The 17,978-nt window shown below is 44.4% G+C and overlaps 2 protein-coding genes across 5 annotated transcripts in view; both read right to left on the bottom strand.

Annotated features, from left to right (window-relative positions):
• Positions 1–1,208: 1,208 nt before the first annotated feature.
• lgmn (legumain) lies at positions 1,209–12,321 on the bottom strand. 2 transcript variants are annotated; one of them, XM_013137550.4, is made up of 14 exons: positions 12,052–12,321; positions 10,742–10,899; positions 10,455–10,552; positions 9,104–9,185; positions 8,756–8,838; positions 8,382–8,457; positions 7,805–7,867; positions 7,495–7,561; positions 5,591–5,709; positions 5,258–5,347; positions 4,849–5,058; positions 4,345–4,515; positions 2,342–2,409; positions 1,209–2,146 (listed from the first exon to the last, which is right to left on the bottom strand). In XM_013137550.4, exons 2-14 carry the CDS (start codon positions 10,880–10,882, stop codon positions 2,107–2,109), a joined length of 1,308 nt encoding a protein of 435 aa, XP_012993004.1. In that variant the 5' UTR covers positions 10,883–10,899; positions 12,052–12,321; the 3' UTR covers positions 1,209–2,106. The 2 variants fall into 2 exon arrangements, with proteins under 2 accessions (XP_012993004.1, XP_012993003.1); XM_013137549.4 differs by lacking the exon at positions 12,052–12,321 and adding an exon at positions 11,204–11,348.
• A 2,509-nt stretch (positions 12,322–14,830) lies between these two features.
• pcnx1 (pecanex 1) overlaps positions 14,831–17,978 on the bottom strand; it is a 39,262-nt gene continuing 36,114 nt past the window's right edge. The window contains exons 33-37 of one of the 3 annotated variants that reach the window (XR_003782954.2): positions 17,672–17,895; positions 17,035–17,459; positions 16,282–16,422; positions 15,286–15,804; positions 14,831–15,253 (exon numbers count right to left, since the gene is read on the bottom strand). Coding sequence is in view for 2 of the 3 variants with exons in the window: in XM_029125643.2 (XP_028981476.2) it covers positions 15,664–15,804; positions 16,282–16,422; positions 17,035–17,459; positions 17,672–17,895 (931 nt within the window). In the remaining variant the exon portion in view is untranslated. Of the gene's footprint in view, positions 15,805–16,281; positions 16,423–17,034; positions 17,460–17,671; positions 17,896–17,978 lie in introns of all 3 variants that reach the window. The other 2 variants (XM_029125643.2, XM_029125644.2) reach the window with 2 other exon arrangements.

Here is a 17,978-nt window from a genome sequence, read left to right as displayed (position 1 = left end):
ATGAAGTAGTTGTGGATCAAGAAAGGCGTGTTGCATGTGATTGAAGGTATGTTGAACGCTGGTCAGCACCAAGAGCCAGATGTATGCAAACGCTGCCTTGCTGGAAATGGTGTGTGAGGACACAGGCCAATAAACGGAAGAAAACCCATTTTAAAGGAGTGTTATACTTGCAAAACCACTTGCTGGGAGAGAAGCCAAGGTTGGAGATTTACTGCCACCTGCTGTTTGTTCGAGAGTATTAGTGAATCCCGAACCACCTTCACGCACCGTACCAACTCGATCTAATCGACCGCGCTTGCCTGGTGTTTCTGACAAGAACTCAGAGGGTGACTTCTAGAATGACTAGGGGGTCAATAAACCGGTCCATTTTTTGTCACACTTATAACTATGCTTAACTCTGCTCAATCCAGTCGACTAGCTACTTCTAAAAGTACTCCATGGTGCTTCCGAAACGCTTGGTCGAGGCCTCTATCCTTCTGAGTACAGCTGCAGATCTTTGGTTCTAGACTTCGGATACACATTGGAACTCTACATCAAGGGGCCACTGTACCAGCATGGAAGAAGGCTATTGACTACAGCCTGTAATCGCAATTTTATAGCGTGGAAAGAATAAGTCTGTCTTTCCGTCAGTTCTTGTCCTGTGCATATTGCCAGTGGCCTGCAACGTTAGGAGTGAACAAACCTGTTCCACATTTATTTTAATTACACAAATGCTTTAATTCATTTCAAATTGGGTTACCTTTATCAATGAATGTGGTTGACATGTTTCTAGATATATACAAAGACCTTTCCAGTAGATGGACTTAGTTTTTAACATTACTGTATATTAAAGTAAGTCCATGGGAAGCAACATAGACCATCCCACTTAATGTACATTTTCTGAACATGTAACTCCTTGGCTATTCCCTCTCCTAATGGATTCACGTTTATTAGCTTTACATATGAATACTGAATAGATAGGAATAGAGGAGGTCGCACAAACTTCGGGCGACCTCCACCTCCCTTCGTCCCCGGGCTGTCTTCCTCTTTCTCCGGCATCGCATCCCACCGTCCTGCTCTCCTGCGTCTTCTCTTTCAGGAGAAGTGTTCTATGGTTATGACAGTTGGTTCTCCTGACTGTCAAGAACTGACAGCCAAATGCAGATCAAACTCCCACTTAAAACAGGGGTAACGGGGGAGAAGGGAGCGTAATGACGAGTACAGAGAAGTCATTGTCCAACATGTCCAGGGTTTATTTCAACATCCAGTCTATGACTACATCAACGTGTCCCTAGCCTCAGCCACGTTTCAGCAGTCCAGGACCTGCTGTCAGGGACATCTGCCAACACCTCCAGGTCCTTTAAATTCCAGTTTGTCCCTAGGTACAGATCTAGGATCAGTTTGTCCCTTGGTACAGATCTAGGATCAGTTTGTCCCTTGGTACAGACCTAGGATCAGTTTGTCCCTTGGTACAGACCTAGGATCAGTTTGCCCCAAGGTACAGACCTAGGATCAGTTTGCCCCAAGGTACAGACCTAGGATCAGTTTGCCCCAAGGTACAGACCTAGGATCAGTTTGCCCCAAGGTACAGACCTAGGATCAGTTTGCCCCAAGGTACAGACCTAGGATCAGTTTGCCCCAAGGTACAGACCTAGGATCAGTTTGCCCCAAGGTACAGATCTAGGGTTGGGTTTCCATCGCCAATCCTAAACCAACATTTTAAATATGCTAAACTTTGACCCCAGAACTACATCCAGGGGAACATTGATCCTGCGTTGCCATTCAGTGACACAGCTGGACCTGCAGCACAACAACACCCATGGGGCGACTTGGAGCTCATTCCAATATTCTCATACATTCATCAAAATCAGAGTAAAACGTCCTTCCCACTGAAAACCACGATCACAGAGACAGTGCAAATCATACATTGCAAAATAAAACTAGGAAATAAAAGATGTTTAAAACATGTATTTTTAAAAAGGTGTTAATGCAGTGTTATGATTAAAACCAAAAATATATATATAAATTCCAGTGCAAAGAGAAGCCTCATTTTCTTCTCAAACCATCTTGTCCAGAGGCACAGCAACCTGATCCCAAGTGTCTATGTCGATGTTCAGATTGACCCATCTAGTTAAACAGGCAGACACTCTCCAATGTCAACAGGATCCTGAAGGGGAAACACAACACAGTTAAACATGAATGGTCACTAAAAGCTATGTTCCTTAAAGCTACATGAGGCAACACAATACACTCCATAGGTAATAAACCGCCTTCATAGTTCACATTTTTTAGAACAGGGCTCCGCATTTGAGTGAATAGTTTTATTTAGATGTCAAGAGGAGATGTGGAATTGGTACAGCACCTGTCTGTTGGGTAACCTTCCTCGCACAGGTTGACCAGAGCATAGAGGTGTCTCAGGGCATACTCATACTGTAACACAAGAACAAATACAGCCTTAACACAATGTAGCCTGATGGGTCCCACTGTAACAATATTATAAATACAGCCTTAACAGTGTATCCTGAAGGGTCCCAGGGTAACAATATTATAAATACAGCCTTAACACAGTGTAGCCTGAAGGGTCCCACAGTAACATTATAATAAATACAGCCTTAACACAATGTAGCCTGAAGGGTCCCACTGTAACAATATTATAAACACAGCGTTAACTGTCTAGCCTGAAGGGTCCCACTGTAACAATATTATAAATACAGCCTTAACTGTCCAGCCTGAAGGGTCCCATGGTAACAATATTATAAATACAGCCTTAACACAGTGTAGCCTGAAGGGTCCCATGGTAACAATATTATAAATACAGCCTTAACACAGTGTAGCCTGAAGGGTCCCATGGTAACAATATTATAAATACAGCCTTAACACAGTGTAGCCTGAAGGGTCCCATGGTAACAATATTATAAATACAGCCTTAACACAGTGTATCCTGAAGGGTCCCATGGTAACAATATTATAAATACAGCCTTAACACAGTGTATCCTGAAGGGTCCCAGGGTAACAATATTATAAATACAGCCTTAACACAGTGTAGCCTGAAGGGTCCCACAGTAACATTATAATAAATACAGCCTTAACACAATGTAGCCTGAAGGGTCCCATGGTAACAATATTATAAATACAGCCTTAACACAATGTAGCCTGAAGGGTCCCATGGTAACAATATTATAAATACAGCCTTAACACAGTGTAGCCTGAAGGGTCCCACAGTAACATTATAATAAATACAGCCTTAACACAATGTGGCCTGAAGGGTCCCATGGTAACAATATTATAAATACAGCCTTAACACAGTGTAGCCTGAAGGGTCCCAGGGTAACAATATTATAAATACAGCCTTAACTGTCCAGCCTGAAGGGTCCCAGGGTAACAATATTATAAATACAGCCTTAACTGTCCAGCCTGAAGGGCCCCACTGTAACAATATTATAAATACAGCCTTAACTGTCCAGCCTGAAGGGTCCCACTGTAACAATATTATAAATACAGCCTTAACTGTCCAGCCTGAAGGGTCCCAGGGTAACAATATTATAAATACAGCCTTAACACAGTGTAGCCTGAAGGGTCCCACTGTAACAATATTATAAATACAGCCTTAACTGTCCAGCCTGAAGGGTCCCAGGGTAACAATATTATAAATACAGCCTTAACACAGTGTAGCCTGAAGGGTCCCACTGTAACAATATTATAAATACAGCCTTAACTGTCCAGCCTGAAGGGTCACAGTGTAACACAATTAAAATCCAGCACATACAGTAAACTGCAAAGTTATGAGAGGAATTTAATGTACATGCAACTCATAATGCTCCTAGAGTTGTTTTGCATATTTCCTGTTCAGGCACCGGTGGGGTTTTTTTAGTAGAAGAAAAAAAAAAAAGGAAATGCCCTAACAAAGCCCAGGCACTGTCTGTGTGGGTTTCTGTGCAGGACGGTTATACACGCTTTTTAACCAGGGTGTACTCATGTATACACTGAAGTATACAGGTCACTCCTACAGACTGTCTAGATAAAAACATGTAGATTATTCATCACAAAAGAGAACTGAAATTCTTCAGGAGTGATGATCAACACTTTGATTGCCTCAGAGACTGAGACGATCTACCATAATCACTTCGCTCCACTCCGACGAGGCATGAGCGAGCGAGAGACAAACCAGGTTACTGGCGACGCAAGACGCCATAAACACATCTGATTGATTGACTGATTAGGTTGATGGAAGTCCAGAGCTCTGACAATGCCTGTGTCCCAAACAGCACCCGGTTCCTCACACAGAGCACTGCGTGTGAACAATGTCTGGGTAACAAGCACATTAAAATGGGGTTCCATTTGGGTCACAGAGAGCGGTGTGCTGACCTGGGCGTTATGCCAATTGAAGCAGTGGGTCTTGTAGTGGCTGACAGCAGCCTTGTAGCACTGGTGCTGGGTCAGATCCAGCTGGCTATTCAGAACCTTCTGGGTCACGTCCTTGTTTCCAGTGACCTTCTCCACGATGCTGCGCATCGTCTCCCTCAGCATCTCACGGACCTATAGGCCAACACCACACAGAACATCAGAACAAGGCTTAGATCTAGGATGTCTCACAGTACAGATTCAGCTGTAGGATCAGGCTGTTATCAAACCCCCATAAGCTAATTTGTCAAAGTCCAAAAGGCAAAACTGATCGTAAATAAGTGCTTGTACTCGGAGAGGCTCAGTGGTCTTAACATCAAACTTCCCTGAGATAACACAGGCTCATTATGATAACAACTGGGCTATGTTCAATACACAGGAAATGGAAAACGCTCCCAAATAGATAGGAATGGGGAGCTACTGCCTGAACCTGTCACACCCCCCCCCCCCACCTCCCCCATCGTTTACCTTGAGCTCGGAGTTGATCTCACCGAGGTACTTCCTGGCTGCAGTGATGTCGTTGGTCTTCATGAGTTTCCGCTTGAGGATGGCCAGGGGTACATCCGGGCTGGGAGTGAGGTCCGGCTCGGCTACAGCCTGAAGGGTCACGGGGCGGGCGGGCTGGACGTTGTCCTTGCCATTACCCTGGAAGGCCATCACCTTCATGTGGGCAAGAGTCTGCAGAACAAGTTACACACAGACAGTGAGGGTGGGCCTGGCGGTGCTAACGCAGAGGGTCCAACTCTGTACAGGATTCACGCACGACCCTCAAGACCAAAGTGTCTCTGTGTCACGCATAACGCTAATTCAGATAACCCCTTTGGAACATAATCCCATTTTCTAATTTTTAACATTTTTCTCTGGAAGTAACTCCCACCTTGTTCCCAAACTGCATGACGTGACTGGTGTTGGTGTGTTTCTTGACGATCTTGAACTGTTTGATCAGCGTCTCCTTGCTCAGGTCCTCCTGTCATCAGAATAGTCCAGGCAACATATTAGTGAAATTACAATGGATGTCTGATGACGATTTGCCCTTAAATCACGACTAACCCACTGGGTTACAGCTACACAATGTTTTTTAATTTGATGATTTGAACGCAACAAAAACGTTCCGTAAGGAAGAAATTAAGTGCGAATTTGCGGTAAGCATTTTTTCGGGTGACGGCGAGTTGGGTTTAGACACAAAAGGTTGTGGCGCAGTGAATCTCACCACGTCGGAGTCTTCCATCCAGTTGACACTGTACCAGTCGCCCAGGTATGTGTCCCTCTTCTCGTCGTAGTAGCAGGCGTACGACGACTCGTGAGAGTTGGCTGCCGTGGTGGCGTACACTGGAAGAGGCGCATTCATTACAGCCAGAGAAATACCACATTTTCCCCAAACTTCCCTTGCTAATAAAGCCCATGAGACTTAGTAGATTCACCAGAGAAGACAGTACACTATGGTGATTTCACTGGCATAGAGAGAGACATGGCTGTAATAAAGGTGTCCAGGACACTATTACAGTAGTGTTATAATGAGTATCTAGAGTGGTTACTACTAGTGTTATAACGAATGTCGATAATGGAAAACAATAGTGTTACAATATTTAGCGTGGTTTACAATAGTATTATAATTAATAAGAACAACAACTAGTGGTTACACACTAATACATAATGCTCTAATAATTTTTTTTTTTTAAAAGTGTTCCTGGAGGACAGAGGTTCTTCATCCCGGATCATCCAGGAATCGTATTTAAAAAAAAATTTAATTCAGACAATGCAGACTTTGACCTGCTTCCAACAACACAATGACATTGGTCTTCATAAACCCTGCCATTCCAACTGGAGTGCTGATTTAGTCAAATGACAAACTGGACCAGAGGAAGAAGAATCAACCACGTCTGTAATGCAAGACCATAGTTTTTGGCCATGAGTTCATCCATGCAGTGGTCCCAACACGTCGCTGATCAAAAATTTCCCATAGAAGGTCAGCAGAAGCAGGATGTATGGTTGTTTATTTTTTTTTGGTGACGTTTTTTTCGGGATTTTACGTTAGCTTTGGATTTTTTTTAAGATCTCTGGGGAAAACTACTGTACAGGCCACACAAAAACAGTGTCTGTCGGGTTACCTCAAACGAGGAACAAGGCTCTTCTGGATACTATCTTGTGGCACGAAACTACCCTCCGCACGTGGTACGGTCAAATATCACTGAGGAACTTGGGAAGTGATCCAAGTTATTATTCTGCTTTGCGTAACCACAGATAAATTTTGTGGCCAAAATTATGAGATCGCCTGATCGTCAAACATCTCCTTCCAAAATCATGGGCGTGAATATGCAGTTGGTCCAGGCGTTTGCTGCTATAACACACTCAGGCACTGATATGGGGCATTAGTGAGGTCGGGCACTGATATTGAGCATTAGTGAGGTCGGCCAATTGATATTGGGGGCGATTAGGTCGGCCATTGATATTGGGGGCGATTAGGTCGGGGCTTGCAGTCACTGTTCCAATTCATCCCTAAGGTTTATGATTGGGTTGAGGTCAGGGCTTCGTGCAGGCCAGTCAAAGTTGTTCCAAAGTAACCATGACAATTGGCTTATGCACTGACCTCGCTTTGTGCAAGTAGGCATTGTCATGCGGAAAGAGGAAATGGCATGCCCCATCTGCACAGAATCATCTAGATTAGAATAGAATTGCATGATGTAGCACTGAGATTTCCCCTTCAAGGGAACTAAGGGGCCTTGTCTGAACCATACATTTTTTTTAAGAGTAAGAGGCTCTGCTAAAGGATTTAAAATGTAAAATGTTTCCTGGGTGACATGACAGTAACCTCTCCTGGTAGAGGGCACAAGAGTTGACTGTCTTGATGCAGGGTCGGCCCACGCCACAAGGCTCAGGTCAAGGTTCAGTCACCTGGATCGTTCAGGAGTATCCAGAACGAATCCCGATATGGACTCCTCCCAAGTGACTCCTTGTCATACAGGGCAGAGTCAAGGGTCAACCCTGTGTCACGGGAAACGGTCCGGTGCGTTGAGAGCACTCCATATCTTGTTTTTGATTGAGCCGCTTTTATCACAGGGGTAATCGAAGAATAGTCACAGGGAGAGGTTCGAGAACGTCAGAAAACCAACTCACCATCGATGTCAGCAGGCAGGTCGGTCATCATGGATCCAGACTCGCAGGCCTCGATATAGAACACCATCTGTTCCATAGGTAGAGGAAGCCCAGGTGAACAAGCAGTTCAGTCAGTACCATCTCCATTCCGATACGACAGAATATTTTCCTACGAAATGTAATCGACTGAAACAAAAATGCTAAATCAACAAGTTCAGGCAGGTGACAGATCAACGTTATTTTCACACACTATCCATGGCATTCAATCAACAGCAGCACTTCTCTGAACACATGCTGTGCCCGCCACACTGAAATACCAGTTCTTCCACACCTTCTTGTATTTTTTGTTCTGACGCATGAATTTGATGGTCGCCTGGAGGTCTTCAACATGGAGCTGCAGAAAAAAAATAAAACATGTGCAAGTTTCATTTCTCTCTTCCAGAGGGATATTATGTTCACTTCACACCAAAACGAGGTCCCATGAGGCGGTGTCATGAACGTCAGTCACAAGACATTCACAATGCCTTGGGCAACACGGGGGGGTGGGGTCCTTGTCTTGTTCAGTGACTCAGTCTTCCACCAAAACGTACACATTAGGTTTATTCAATTAGGCTTGCTTATTACACCTTTATAACCAAAATACTAACCTAAAAAGCAATTTTTTTATTATAGTTCAAATGACGGCTGCCTGTCCGCGATAAATCCACCCCGCACAGAAAAAATAAATAACAGGGTTCCAAACGGGTCCCTGTGGCCTCTAAAGGGTGTGACTTTCGTCAGTGGTAATGAAAGATAGAGCCCTGGTCTAAATTCACCCATGACAGAGAATGGCGTGCCAATTCAAACCAAACAACAAAGAGAAGATGAACACAGACAGGCAGGAACAGGAAGTGTAAAAAAGTGCTTACATCATCATCTGGGAAGGCCAGTATACCGGGGGCGCCGTGATCAGTGAAGTACACAAACACATGATCATTTGGACCGCTGCCAAGAACAGGAAAACAACTTGGTGAATCAGCAGCTGAACTATGAACTAAGTATGAGTACAGGTGCACAAGAAGATTAGGAAAATAATGAATAACTTCCTCAAAACTGACCGAAACCACTCCCTGAAAAACAACTGCAATACTGTCCAAAAACATTATTATGCTGTCAAAATTACATTCATGGCGTTTTAAGTCACCCTCACAACATGGAATAAATGGTTAAATTCCCCTAACGAGGTATTTCTCTGTTATAGCCTTAGATATAGTCAGAGAACTCAAACTCCCATCGAATGTACCTCTTCAGCACCTTCCCAGAACCCCCCTTGGTACTGTCAGAGTCACCCTTCAGCACCGCCAGGAAGTTGCTTGGAGTCACAGCCTGCAAGACACATTTTAGACATGTTACAAAACACCAATCAAACAGGCCGTACCATTTGTAGAGTCTCAAACCTGAACTTCAGCTCAGATATCAAACTGAGGATCTGAGAAGACCTCTGGCACGGAGAGCAGCTTGTCAGGTGAAGGCCAAACAAGAAGCCCAGCTCCTTCAGGCCTCTGCTCACAACATCATCAAGTGTATTCAAAGACACAACTTGTTAATAGTTGGTTATGCAATGATATTATTAGATGGCCCATGCACTCGCCTCTCCTATGTAGTCTTTTGGGACTCCCTTGTACACATCTGTCCCGTTGGGCCGGTTGATCAGCTCTCCGGGGGTCGGGTTGCTGAAAACAAACGGCGGCAGGACATGAGTCAAAGTAACATCTCACAGTAGTCAGCAAATACATTTAACACTTTTTTCATGCTGATGTGGAAATGGAATCCACAACCCTGGCATTGTAAGGACCATCACATACACACGGCGCTCCATGGCACAGACATGTACCCAGAGATGTGGGATTTAACCTGAAGCTGCTGTACAATTTGGATAATTATTGGGATTGTTGTTATCTAACGATGATGTTGCTGATTATATTTGCCTTCTTACCCATTTGCCACGTCTTGAAATGTATTTCCATGAATTAATAAAATACCATATATATTCTCAACATCTTGTTTTAATAAAATGTGTCTTCAAAATGTTTTGTTAAACATAAAATTTCCAAGCTACTGTAAATAGATGTGATCGTGGGCTTTTGACAGAGACTCGGTGGTTCCCGTCCGTGAAGAACCCACAGGAACATCAAAAAGAAAATACATCATTGGAGTTTATTAATCAGTGGCAAAACATTCATCTGTAGGGGACACTCCAAATGGCATTTATGTTAATGTCTTACTAGAAGACTCTACTATAAAAGAATGAAGAAGTCCCTCTAGTTAAAACCCCAGTATCACTTCACTATCACATCTTCCAGTCATACAGTAGTACAACTTAAACATGCTGACCACAGCAACAAGAAGCGAAAGATCACGACTCTCTCGTCACTAGAGATGTTTGTTTCAGTTAAGATTAAAACATTAACTGTGCTGGGCAGAGTATAGCACAGCCTTACCTAGACACAGGAAACATTATACAATCAAAGTAGTACAAAAAAAACCCAGGAAGAAACATCTATCTTGACCGAGAAATGTTCTGCAATAAAGCAGGTCACTGAGAGGGCAACAATGTCTATTGTGGCTAAAGAAAGAAATTTAGGCAGTAAGCCAAGAACTGTGTCTCAGTCAATGAAATAAAAACCCCTCCCAAGCCCAGTCAGAGGGGACATCTGCTGGATCTGAGGGCAATGGAGGGGGAATTAGGGTGTCATTTAGGAACCACACAAGCTGTTTACAGGGTGGACGGTCTGGCAACTGTTTACTGAAGCACATAGCTTTAAGCATAACGTTTTGGTCCCAAGGACCACCAACCAGAGCAGGGATGTTGCACTTAGTTCCCATACCAAGAAACTTTGCACACCATGCCAATTAATTAACGTGACTAGTTGATAGGGATTTAGGACAAGAACGAATCAGATTATATAAATTCAGAAACAACAGGAAAGGTAATGACTTACGCCTCATTGGTGGCAAGATCGTCATACATCATCACAATGATCTGCTCGTCAGGGATGCCATTCTTATGAACGATCTGGTATGCATGGCAAGCGTCGGCCTGACGAGAACACAACAAATCAACCACTGGATAAAAAGAAAATCAATCATGTCTATCACCACTGCAGGTCAAAAATGACTTAAAAATCTATTTAGTAGTGAACTGATTATGTCAACTCCCAACTACGTGACAGGATCGTCGCTAATCCGTTTCGAATGTATGAGACTAACTCCAACTTAATTATCTTGCCTGGTGTCTGTAGTTGTACCATCCATTGGAGCCAGCGACGATCACCACCCAATTCTTCCCGTTCTTGGGCGGCTGTGTCGGGAAAGCATTTGCCACCAGCCCTAGACTGAGGCCCAGAAAAGCTAGAGTCGAGGTAAACATTTCTTTGTCGGTGTGTCCTGGAAAAAAGATATGTCGTCTCGACTGAGTTTAATTTTTATTTTATTTATTAATCTACTTGGTAATTTCGCACTATCCATGACAAATGGGTCATCTTTTTGACAGCGACATTATCAACAGCGACTTAACAGTTCAACAAAACAACTGTAAAAGCCATGCTATCGTCGAGTCCTGCTGATCCAATTGCTCCCATGGCTAGGAATCTGCTAGCTATTCGTCATCCATATGCAGTGAATACAATTACATTAGCACAACCCTGAAAATCACAGGTCACCTGCATTACAAGTAACGTCATTAGATTACCTTTTTAAGTTGATGCCGTCAGGAACAATGTTAGTCTCTGTGGCAGTCTCATATGTAGCAGTTATAGCCGTGATTCTTACGCAAATATAGGAGTCTGGGAAAAAACTGCTATCGTTTGACAGCGAATCAGATGCATCGAAGTCTAGAAGGTGGGACCAGCTGACAGTAAACACATGACATAAAGTCATGTGCTTTTCGTTCTCTTTGATAATAGTTAAACTGCTGGACATTCGAATGCCTTAAAAGCCTGCAATAAAGGTTGCTACTCCTTGCAATTTGCAGTCTTGTGACGAAAAAAAATGCAACGTTTATTGCGCCTATTCAACATAAACTGTATATTAATTACGAACTTCCTCGTGACAGGTAGTTTTTTTTCTTACAACAATGCACGAAGGGTATGGGTCTAGTATAATGTATACCGCAGATTTCAGCCAATTAGTAAGTATTCAGTGTGCGAAACGTTCCGTTTATAATATACAATTTCATAAAATAACCGAACAGTTACAGCAGAGCTAGTGTTATTTACGAGTCCAACCCAACTTTACAGATTCATAAGACTTAAAAACATTGAATAAACTTCAAATGTTTGGAGGCCGTAGTAAAGGTTTTAGAAACTGACGTAATCTGGGATTCAGAATAAACGAATACATCCTTCATAAAAAGCAACGTTCTGGTTGCGGGTGAACTAGAAAGACACGTTAACACGTCACACTTTTAAATAACCACTCCGGTCACATTATCATTTATCGAAACTCCAACAGCTGAAAGCATAGAGACATTGTCATTCATAAACCAGTCATTCATAGACCGAGAAAAGTAGTGTAGTGCACACCGGTACATAATTTTACCTGTGATTGGTGGTGATATGTCTGAAACACGGCGAGGTCAGTTTTAGACAAGGTAAAATAAACGGCTTCTATAAATTGTGTTTTTGAGGTGTTTGACAATTTCAATGGGATTATCGTGTAATCTAAGCTCCTCGTTTACCGGTTTGGTTGAACGGAGCAGAACTGAGTTCCCCAGACACGGATCTAGAGGATCAAAGCGACTGCATGGAATGCGTCCACTTGAAGTCACTGAATCTCAGTACAGCATCGTCATCTTGACCAGGCCTCCTAGTCGTAATCCACCAACACCGCACCCAGGTCCTAAAGAGATGGACACATGACAATGGCTCAGCGCAACCGTTGTGGACGTTTCATGGCTTCCTTGTCTCGTCCTGCTGAACCGTCTCCTTTTAATTTTTGTCGGGTGCCTGCAAGCTCAATCATGGTCGCTGGCAGGGGAATGCACTGACGTCCTGCGTGTGTACCAGCAATTTCAAGAGAAACGATGTGGACCGGAGAGCGTGTCTTGATCCTCGATCTCTGTTGTGGACTTCGCGATTTGGTTTCCGTGAACAACCAATAAGCAACACATTACCGCATACAGACTTCGAGCACTTCCATATTATGGTTTACGTTTTCAGCCCTACCATCCAATAATTATTTTGAAACACAGTTCATACATTCAGGGTTTTTTCATTGATGTGACTCCACTGTATAAACCTAGCAAATATTCTAGAATCACTGGGGAACACAGATGGAGCCACACACTTTGTAATTGTTATTATGAATATACATATCAGGATATAGACCAGTGTACTGTGGCTTCGAACACACTGGATATCAATTATATTGTGATGGTTTGGATAAGCTGACTCATGCTTACTTGTAGACCTGTCAAAAGACCTTTGACAATCCATTTTAACAAGCTTGATGTCAGACCCGAGGCCTGCAGCAGGGCCAGTGATATACTATAACTTCAGCTGTTGTGACTGAAGAGTAAACCTGTGGTTTTCTTGACGGGCGTAAAGGGGTAGCCTGGTGCTCCATTCTGGGTCCTCTGTTGTTGCCGCTGAATATAAATACCATGACTCTAGTAAAAGCCATGACTCTAGGGCAGTGTTTCATGAAAACTTCCTCATATGCCATTAACCAGCATTAATCAAAAAAATGTAGTTTTAAAACTCTTTCATTGTATATCAAACAAAGGCACCCGAACACCAACCCATGCTTGTTGCATAGTAAAACCTGTTCAGTAAAACCATAACATGGGAATGAACACCCTCCCCAGCAGAGTGTTTTAAGCTACCCTTCTAAAGCAGAGGAACTGGTTGGTGCAGAACCACAGCATATGAAATAGAGAATTCCTGTCACTAGTCAGTGCATTCTTTTCTCCTGCGCCTAGCAAAAAAACAACAAAACATTGTCTACAAGAAAAAGAATAACACCTTTTAAAAACATGTTGATACGAATGACAGTTATTTTTAACTCTGTATCAAAATAAAACATACCATCAAATGCTTTTTATTTCTCCATATAGAAAAATAATTAAATTAAATGGGGGAAACAGTCCAAAATTATTCAGCATATTGTTTTTCAAACGATGGTCCTTGATACATTTATCACCTTTGTCCTATAAATGACATGTAAATACCATGTTCACAGTAATAAATATTCAAAAGGAAAAAAATCTTTGTACAGTTACATATAATATAGTCATATATATATATAATTATATACGGTAAAAACTTTCTTCAAGTTTATTAAACGCAAAAACAAAAATGGCAGAAAAATAAAGAGAATGATGATTGCATTATTTTCATTCCCAAGGCAACAGTAACCATGGCCACTCAGAGTCTGTAATAAATAATGTGATATTACCTCAAGACCGTAGTAGTGTCCCACTGTAAAAAAAAAAAAAAATCCAAAAAAATACCATAGTGCAAGTTATTCTCTGCTCACAGTGTCTTTTTCACTTCCAAAACAAACCAAACAGGAATGACAAAGAGGACAATCAGTGTGCCTTAACAAGCACCTGCATCGACTTCTCTCTGAACATAGAAAACCTCTCTGCATCTCTGTAATCTTTGCAGCAAAAAATAAATTAAAAAAACTTGTGATACCATGAAATGTGAAACCACGGCCACTTTCAGAGCCAGGCATATTTTTTTGGCAAATTATTTTGAGACAAAACAAGAAAATGAACACACAGCAGTTTTACACCACTTTCACACACTCCATTCAGCCACAATCATTAATCAAACCTGCGTCGTCCAGGTCTGTGCGTGCGCACTTATCGGTGTGTGCACACACACTCCGTGTACACACACACTCCGTGTACACAAGTCAAAGTAATCTAATAAATGCATAGAAAATAATTACCATTTGTAGCAATGTTCAACTTAATAGGGTTACTGTCATGCAGCATATTGACACGCAGAGCAAGGCAGGTAATGTGTGTGTGTGTGTGTGTGAGAGATCTGGTTTACTCTGCCTCTCATCTCCGTCCTCCTTTCCCCTCATGGAGTGTGTCAGAAATCACACCCTATTCCCAGTACACCGCAGGTAGTAATGGCCAAACGAGGCTTCATTAGCGTTATTTAAGCAGCAGGATATTATGCTGGCAGCGCTCAGATTTTCTTTATCACAATAAAAGCCCTGATTTAATTTATTAGGCAATATAGTTAATCTAGTCTGTAAAACCAAACAGACAAACAATATTGGAACAGACATTAAACATAAAATGTACAGACTAGGTTGCGAACTATATTGCCTTATATATTTCAATAATGGCTTTTAATTTGAAAAACAAATTCTCAAATGCGCTGCTAGCATAATATCCTGCTACTAGAAGAACGCCTCGTATGGCCATCACTAACCGCAGGGCACCACCTCAGCCCACACATACTACAACAAAGGGCGCAAAAGTAGTGCACTTAATAGAGAATAGGGGGTCATACTGGAAGCACACTTGAAAAGGGACGATATCTCTTATGGCCTGTTACACGGTGACCCCTTGACCCCTGTTCCTTTGACCTCTAGCTGGGTTACTCGGAGTACTTGAGTGTTTTCATTCGGGCGCACCGTAATTTCAAAACCCAGCGCGATGACAGAGGACTTTTCAAAAAACGAAAAGCAGCGTCTCTTATTGGACCAGGCCCACAGCGGTCTGTGTATCAGATGGTTTCAGTGCGTTTGGGGCCTAATGAACAGACCCCAGTCACACCTCGGCCCCCGGCTCTATAACCCCAGTCGCACCTCGGCCCCCGGCTCTATAACCCCAGTCGCACCTCGGCCCCCGGCTCTATAACCCCAGTCGCACCTCGGCCCCCGGCTCTATAACCCCAGTCGCACCTCGGCCCCCGGCTCTATAACCCCAGTCGCACCTCGGCCCCCGGCTCTATAACCCCAGTCGCACCTCGGCCCCCGGCTCTATAACCCCAGTCGCACCTCGGCCCCCGGCTCTATAACCCCAGTCGCACCTCGGCCCCCGGCTCTATAACCCCAGTCGCACCTCGGCCCCCGGCTCTATAACCCCAGTCGCACCTCGGCCCCCGGCTCTATAACCCCAGTCGCACCTCGGCCCCCGGCTCTATAACCCCAGTCGCACCTCGGCCCCCGGCTCTATAACCCCAGTCACACCTCGGCCCCCAGTTCTATAACTCCGGTCTCGATAATGGGCACCAGCTTATCATCCACCTGAACCAGCAGGATCGTCTTGTCTATGTGAGAACGGCTGGCCAGGTCACGACTACAAGGCACCCATTGGTGAATCACCTGGGAGGAGTGGAGAAGGAAGGGGAGAGATGGGTGAGAGAGAGGGGGAGAGAGATGGGTATGAGAGAGGGGGAGAGAGATGGGTAAGTAAAAACAAGAAGTAGCTTGCCAAACATTATCATTCATCTTGACTTACTTCCCCTTTGTGAACAAACAGCAACGCATCATATACTTAGTTAAAATATGAATGAGAAAATAGATTAATTACTGTGTAAGTACGTACATGTCCCTGAATAAAAAGCAATATATTAACATTAACATTATTAATTCATTATATAGATGACCCACAACCCTGAATAAATAGCCATATAATATATATTAATTATATTGATGATTAACATACATATTTCTGATACAGATTATAAACATTGGTCCCTGAATAAATAGCGATATAACTTATTATTATATGGATGATGTACATATTTATCACTGAATAAATAGCGATATAACGTGTTATTATATGGATGAGGTACATACGTGTCCCTCCATGCCCTCCAGGGGGATCCAGTCCCTCCAGCAGCTGCGTCCAGCTCTCAGCCTCATGGTCTCATCTGGCCACTGCAGCTCTTTACGCTTCGACAGGTTAATGTTCTCCAGCACCTGGTTCACATCCATGATCTGTTCGACACACGTGTTACATTAAATTAAAATGTGGCCAGCCACATAAAAAAATAAAAATAAAACACAAAAAAGAGCCCTTTAACTAAAAATCCCTTTTTATCAGAAGATCTACCGTGGAACCGAGAGCCACTTCCTAGACCTTTTATTTAAGGGTTTAGCCCTCACCTGCACCCTTTATTTAAGGGTTTAGCCCTCACCAGCACCCTTTATTTAAGGGTTTAGCCCTCACCTGCACCCTTTATTTAAGGGTTTAGCCCTCACCAGCACCCTTTATTTAAGGGTTTAGCCCTCACCTGCACCCTTTATTTAAGGGTTTAGCCCTCACCTGCACCCTTTATTTAAGGGTTTAGCCCTCACCTGCACCCTTTATTTAAGGGTTTAGCCCTCACCTGCACCCTTTATTTAAGGGTTTAGCCCTCACCTGCACCCTTTATTTAAGGGTTTAGCCCTCACCTGCACCCTTTATTTAAGGGTTTAGCCCTCACCTGCACCCTTTATTTAAGGGGGTCCCCTCACCTGCACCCTTTATTTAAGGGGGTCCCCTCACCTGCACCCTTTATTTAAGGGGGTCCCCTCACCTGCACCCTTTATTTAAGGGGGTCCCCTCACCTGCACCCTGTAGGAGATATCGTCTCTGCGTACGCTGGCTAGCGCCGGGTTGTGCTGGTGCTGATGGGGGTGTTGGCCCAGCGGGTCGGCCGTGCCGCTACACGGCCCGTCACTGCCCAGTAGTCCCACCAGCGTGTGCCTCTTGCAGGGGGGTATGCTGTGGGAGGAGAGGGACGCGGAGGGGCCGGCGGGGTCAGAGGAAGACCCCGAGCCCAGGCGGAGCTGCAGGGAGGTGGGGAGGGTCCGCAGGGACAGCTGGCTGGTGGAGGAGCGCCGGCAGGGCTCCAGGCCCGTGGCTGAGGTGCGGAGGGAGGAGTGGCGGCTACTGCTGTAGCGGTAGGAGGAGGACTGGCTGGCTACGGAGGCTCTGGCCGGGGAGTGGCGCACCAGGCCCGACTGGACCGACTGGGAACTTTGACTGGTACCTGGATGAGGGAGACATGTTCCATACCAATCAGGCCCAATGGAAAGACGTCAGGGACAACAAGAATGAACATGTTCCTCGCGTGGCTCAGTCCAAGGTCGAACCATCATCTAAAAAGGGTTAAACCACCTGGATCCGGTGAAAAGGGTTCAGGTCGACCACATTGGTGGTCTCCGTGCACTTTCTGAAACGACCGGGTTGAAACGGACTCACCCCAAGCCCGGTGAGGGTGTCTGCCCTGCCCACGGCGCTGGTCCTCACCCGTGGAGCGCGGCTGGTGGGCCAGGGACGCGGCCGGTCCGGACAGCCCGCCATGGGACACGGAGCTCGGCTGGGAGTCCCCGCTCCCGTTACCGCTGGCACAGGACAGACCCGCGGCGTCAGAGTCCTCCATGTTCCCGCCACTGTTACAGCCGGCGCCGCAGCCTTTACGCAACCTAGAGAGGGACAGGCAAAGGTGACTTAAATGCTAAACTGAATCAGCTGACTCATTGACAGAAACACTGACTAATGTGCATCA

The sequence above is a fragment of the Esox lucius genome, chromosome 15 (genome assembly GCF_011004845.1).
Source record: "Esox lucius isolate fEsoLuc1 chromosome 15, fEsoLuc1.pri, whole genome shotgun sequence".
In the NCBI taxonomy this organism is placed as follows: domain Eukaryota; kingdom Metazoa; phylum Chordata; class Actinopteri; order Esociformes; family Esocidae; genus Esox; species Esox lucius.
The sequence above is the reverse complement of the archived record's forward strand: the minus strand, read 5'-3'. Positions and strand labels throughout refer to the sequence as shown.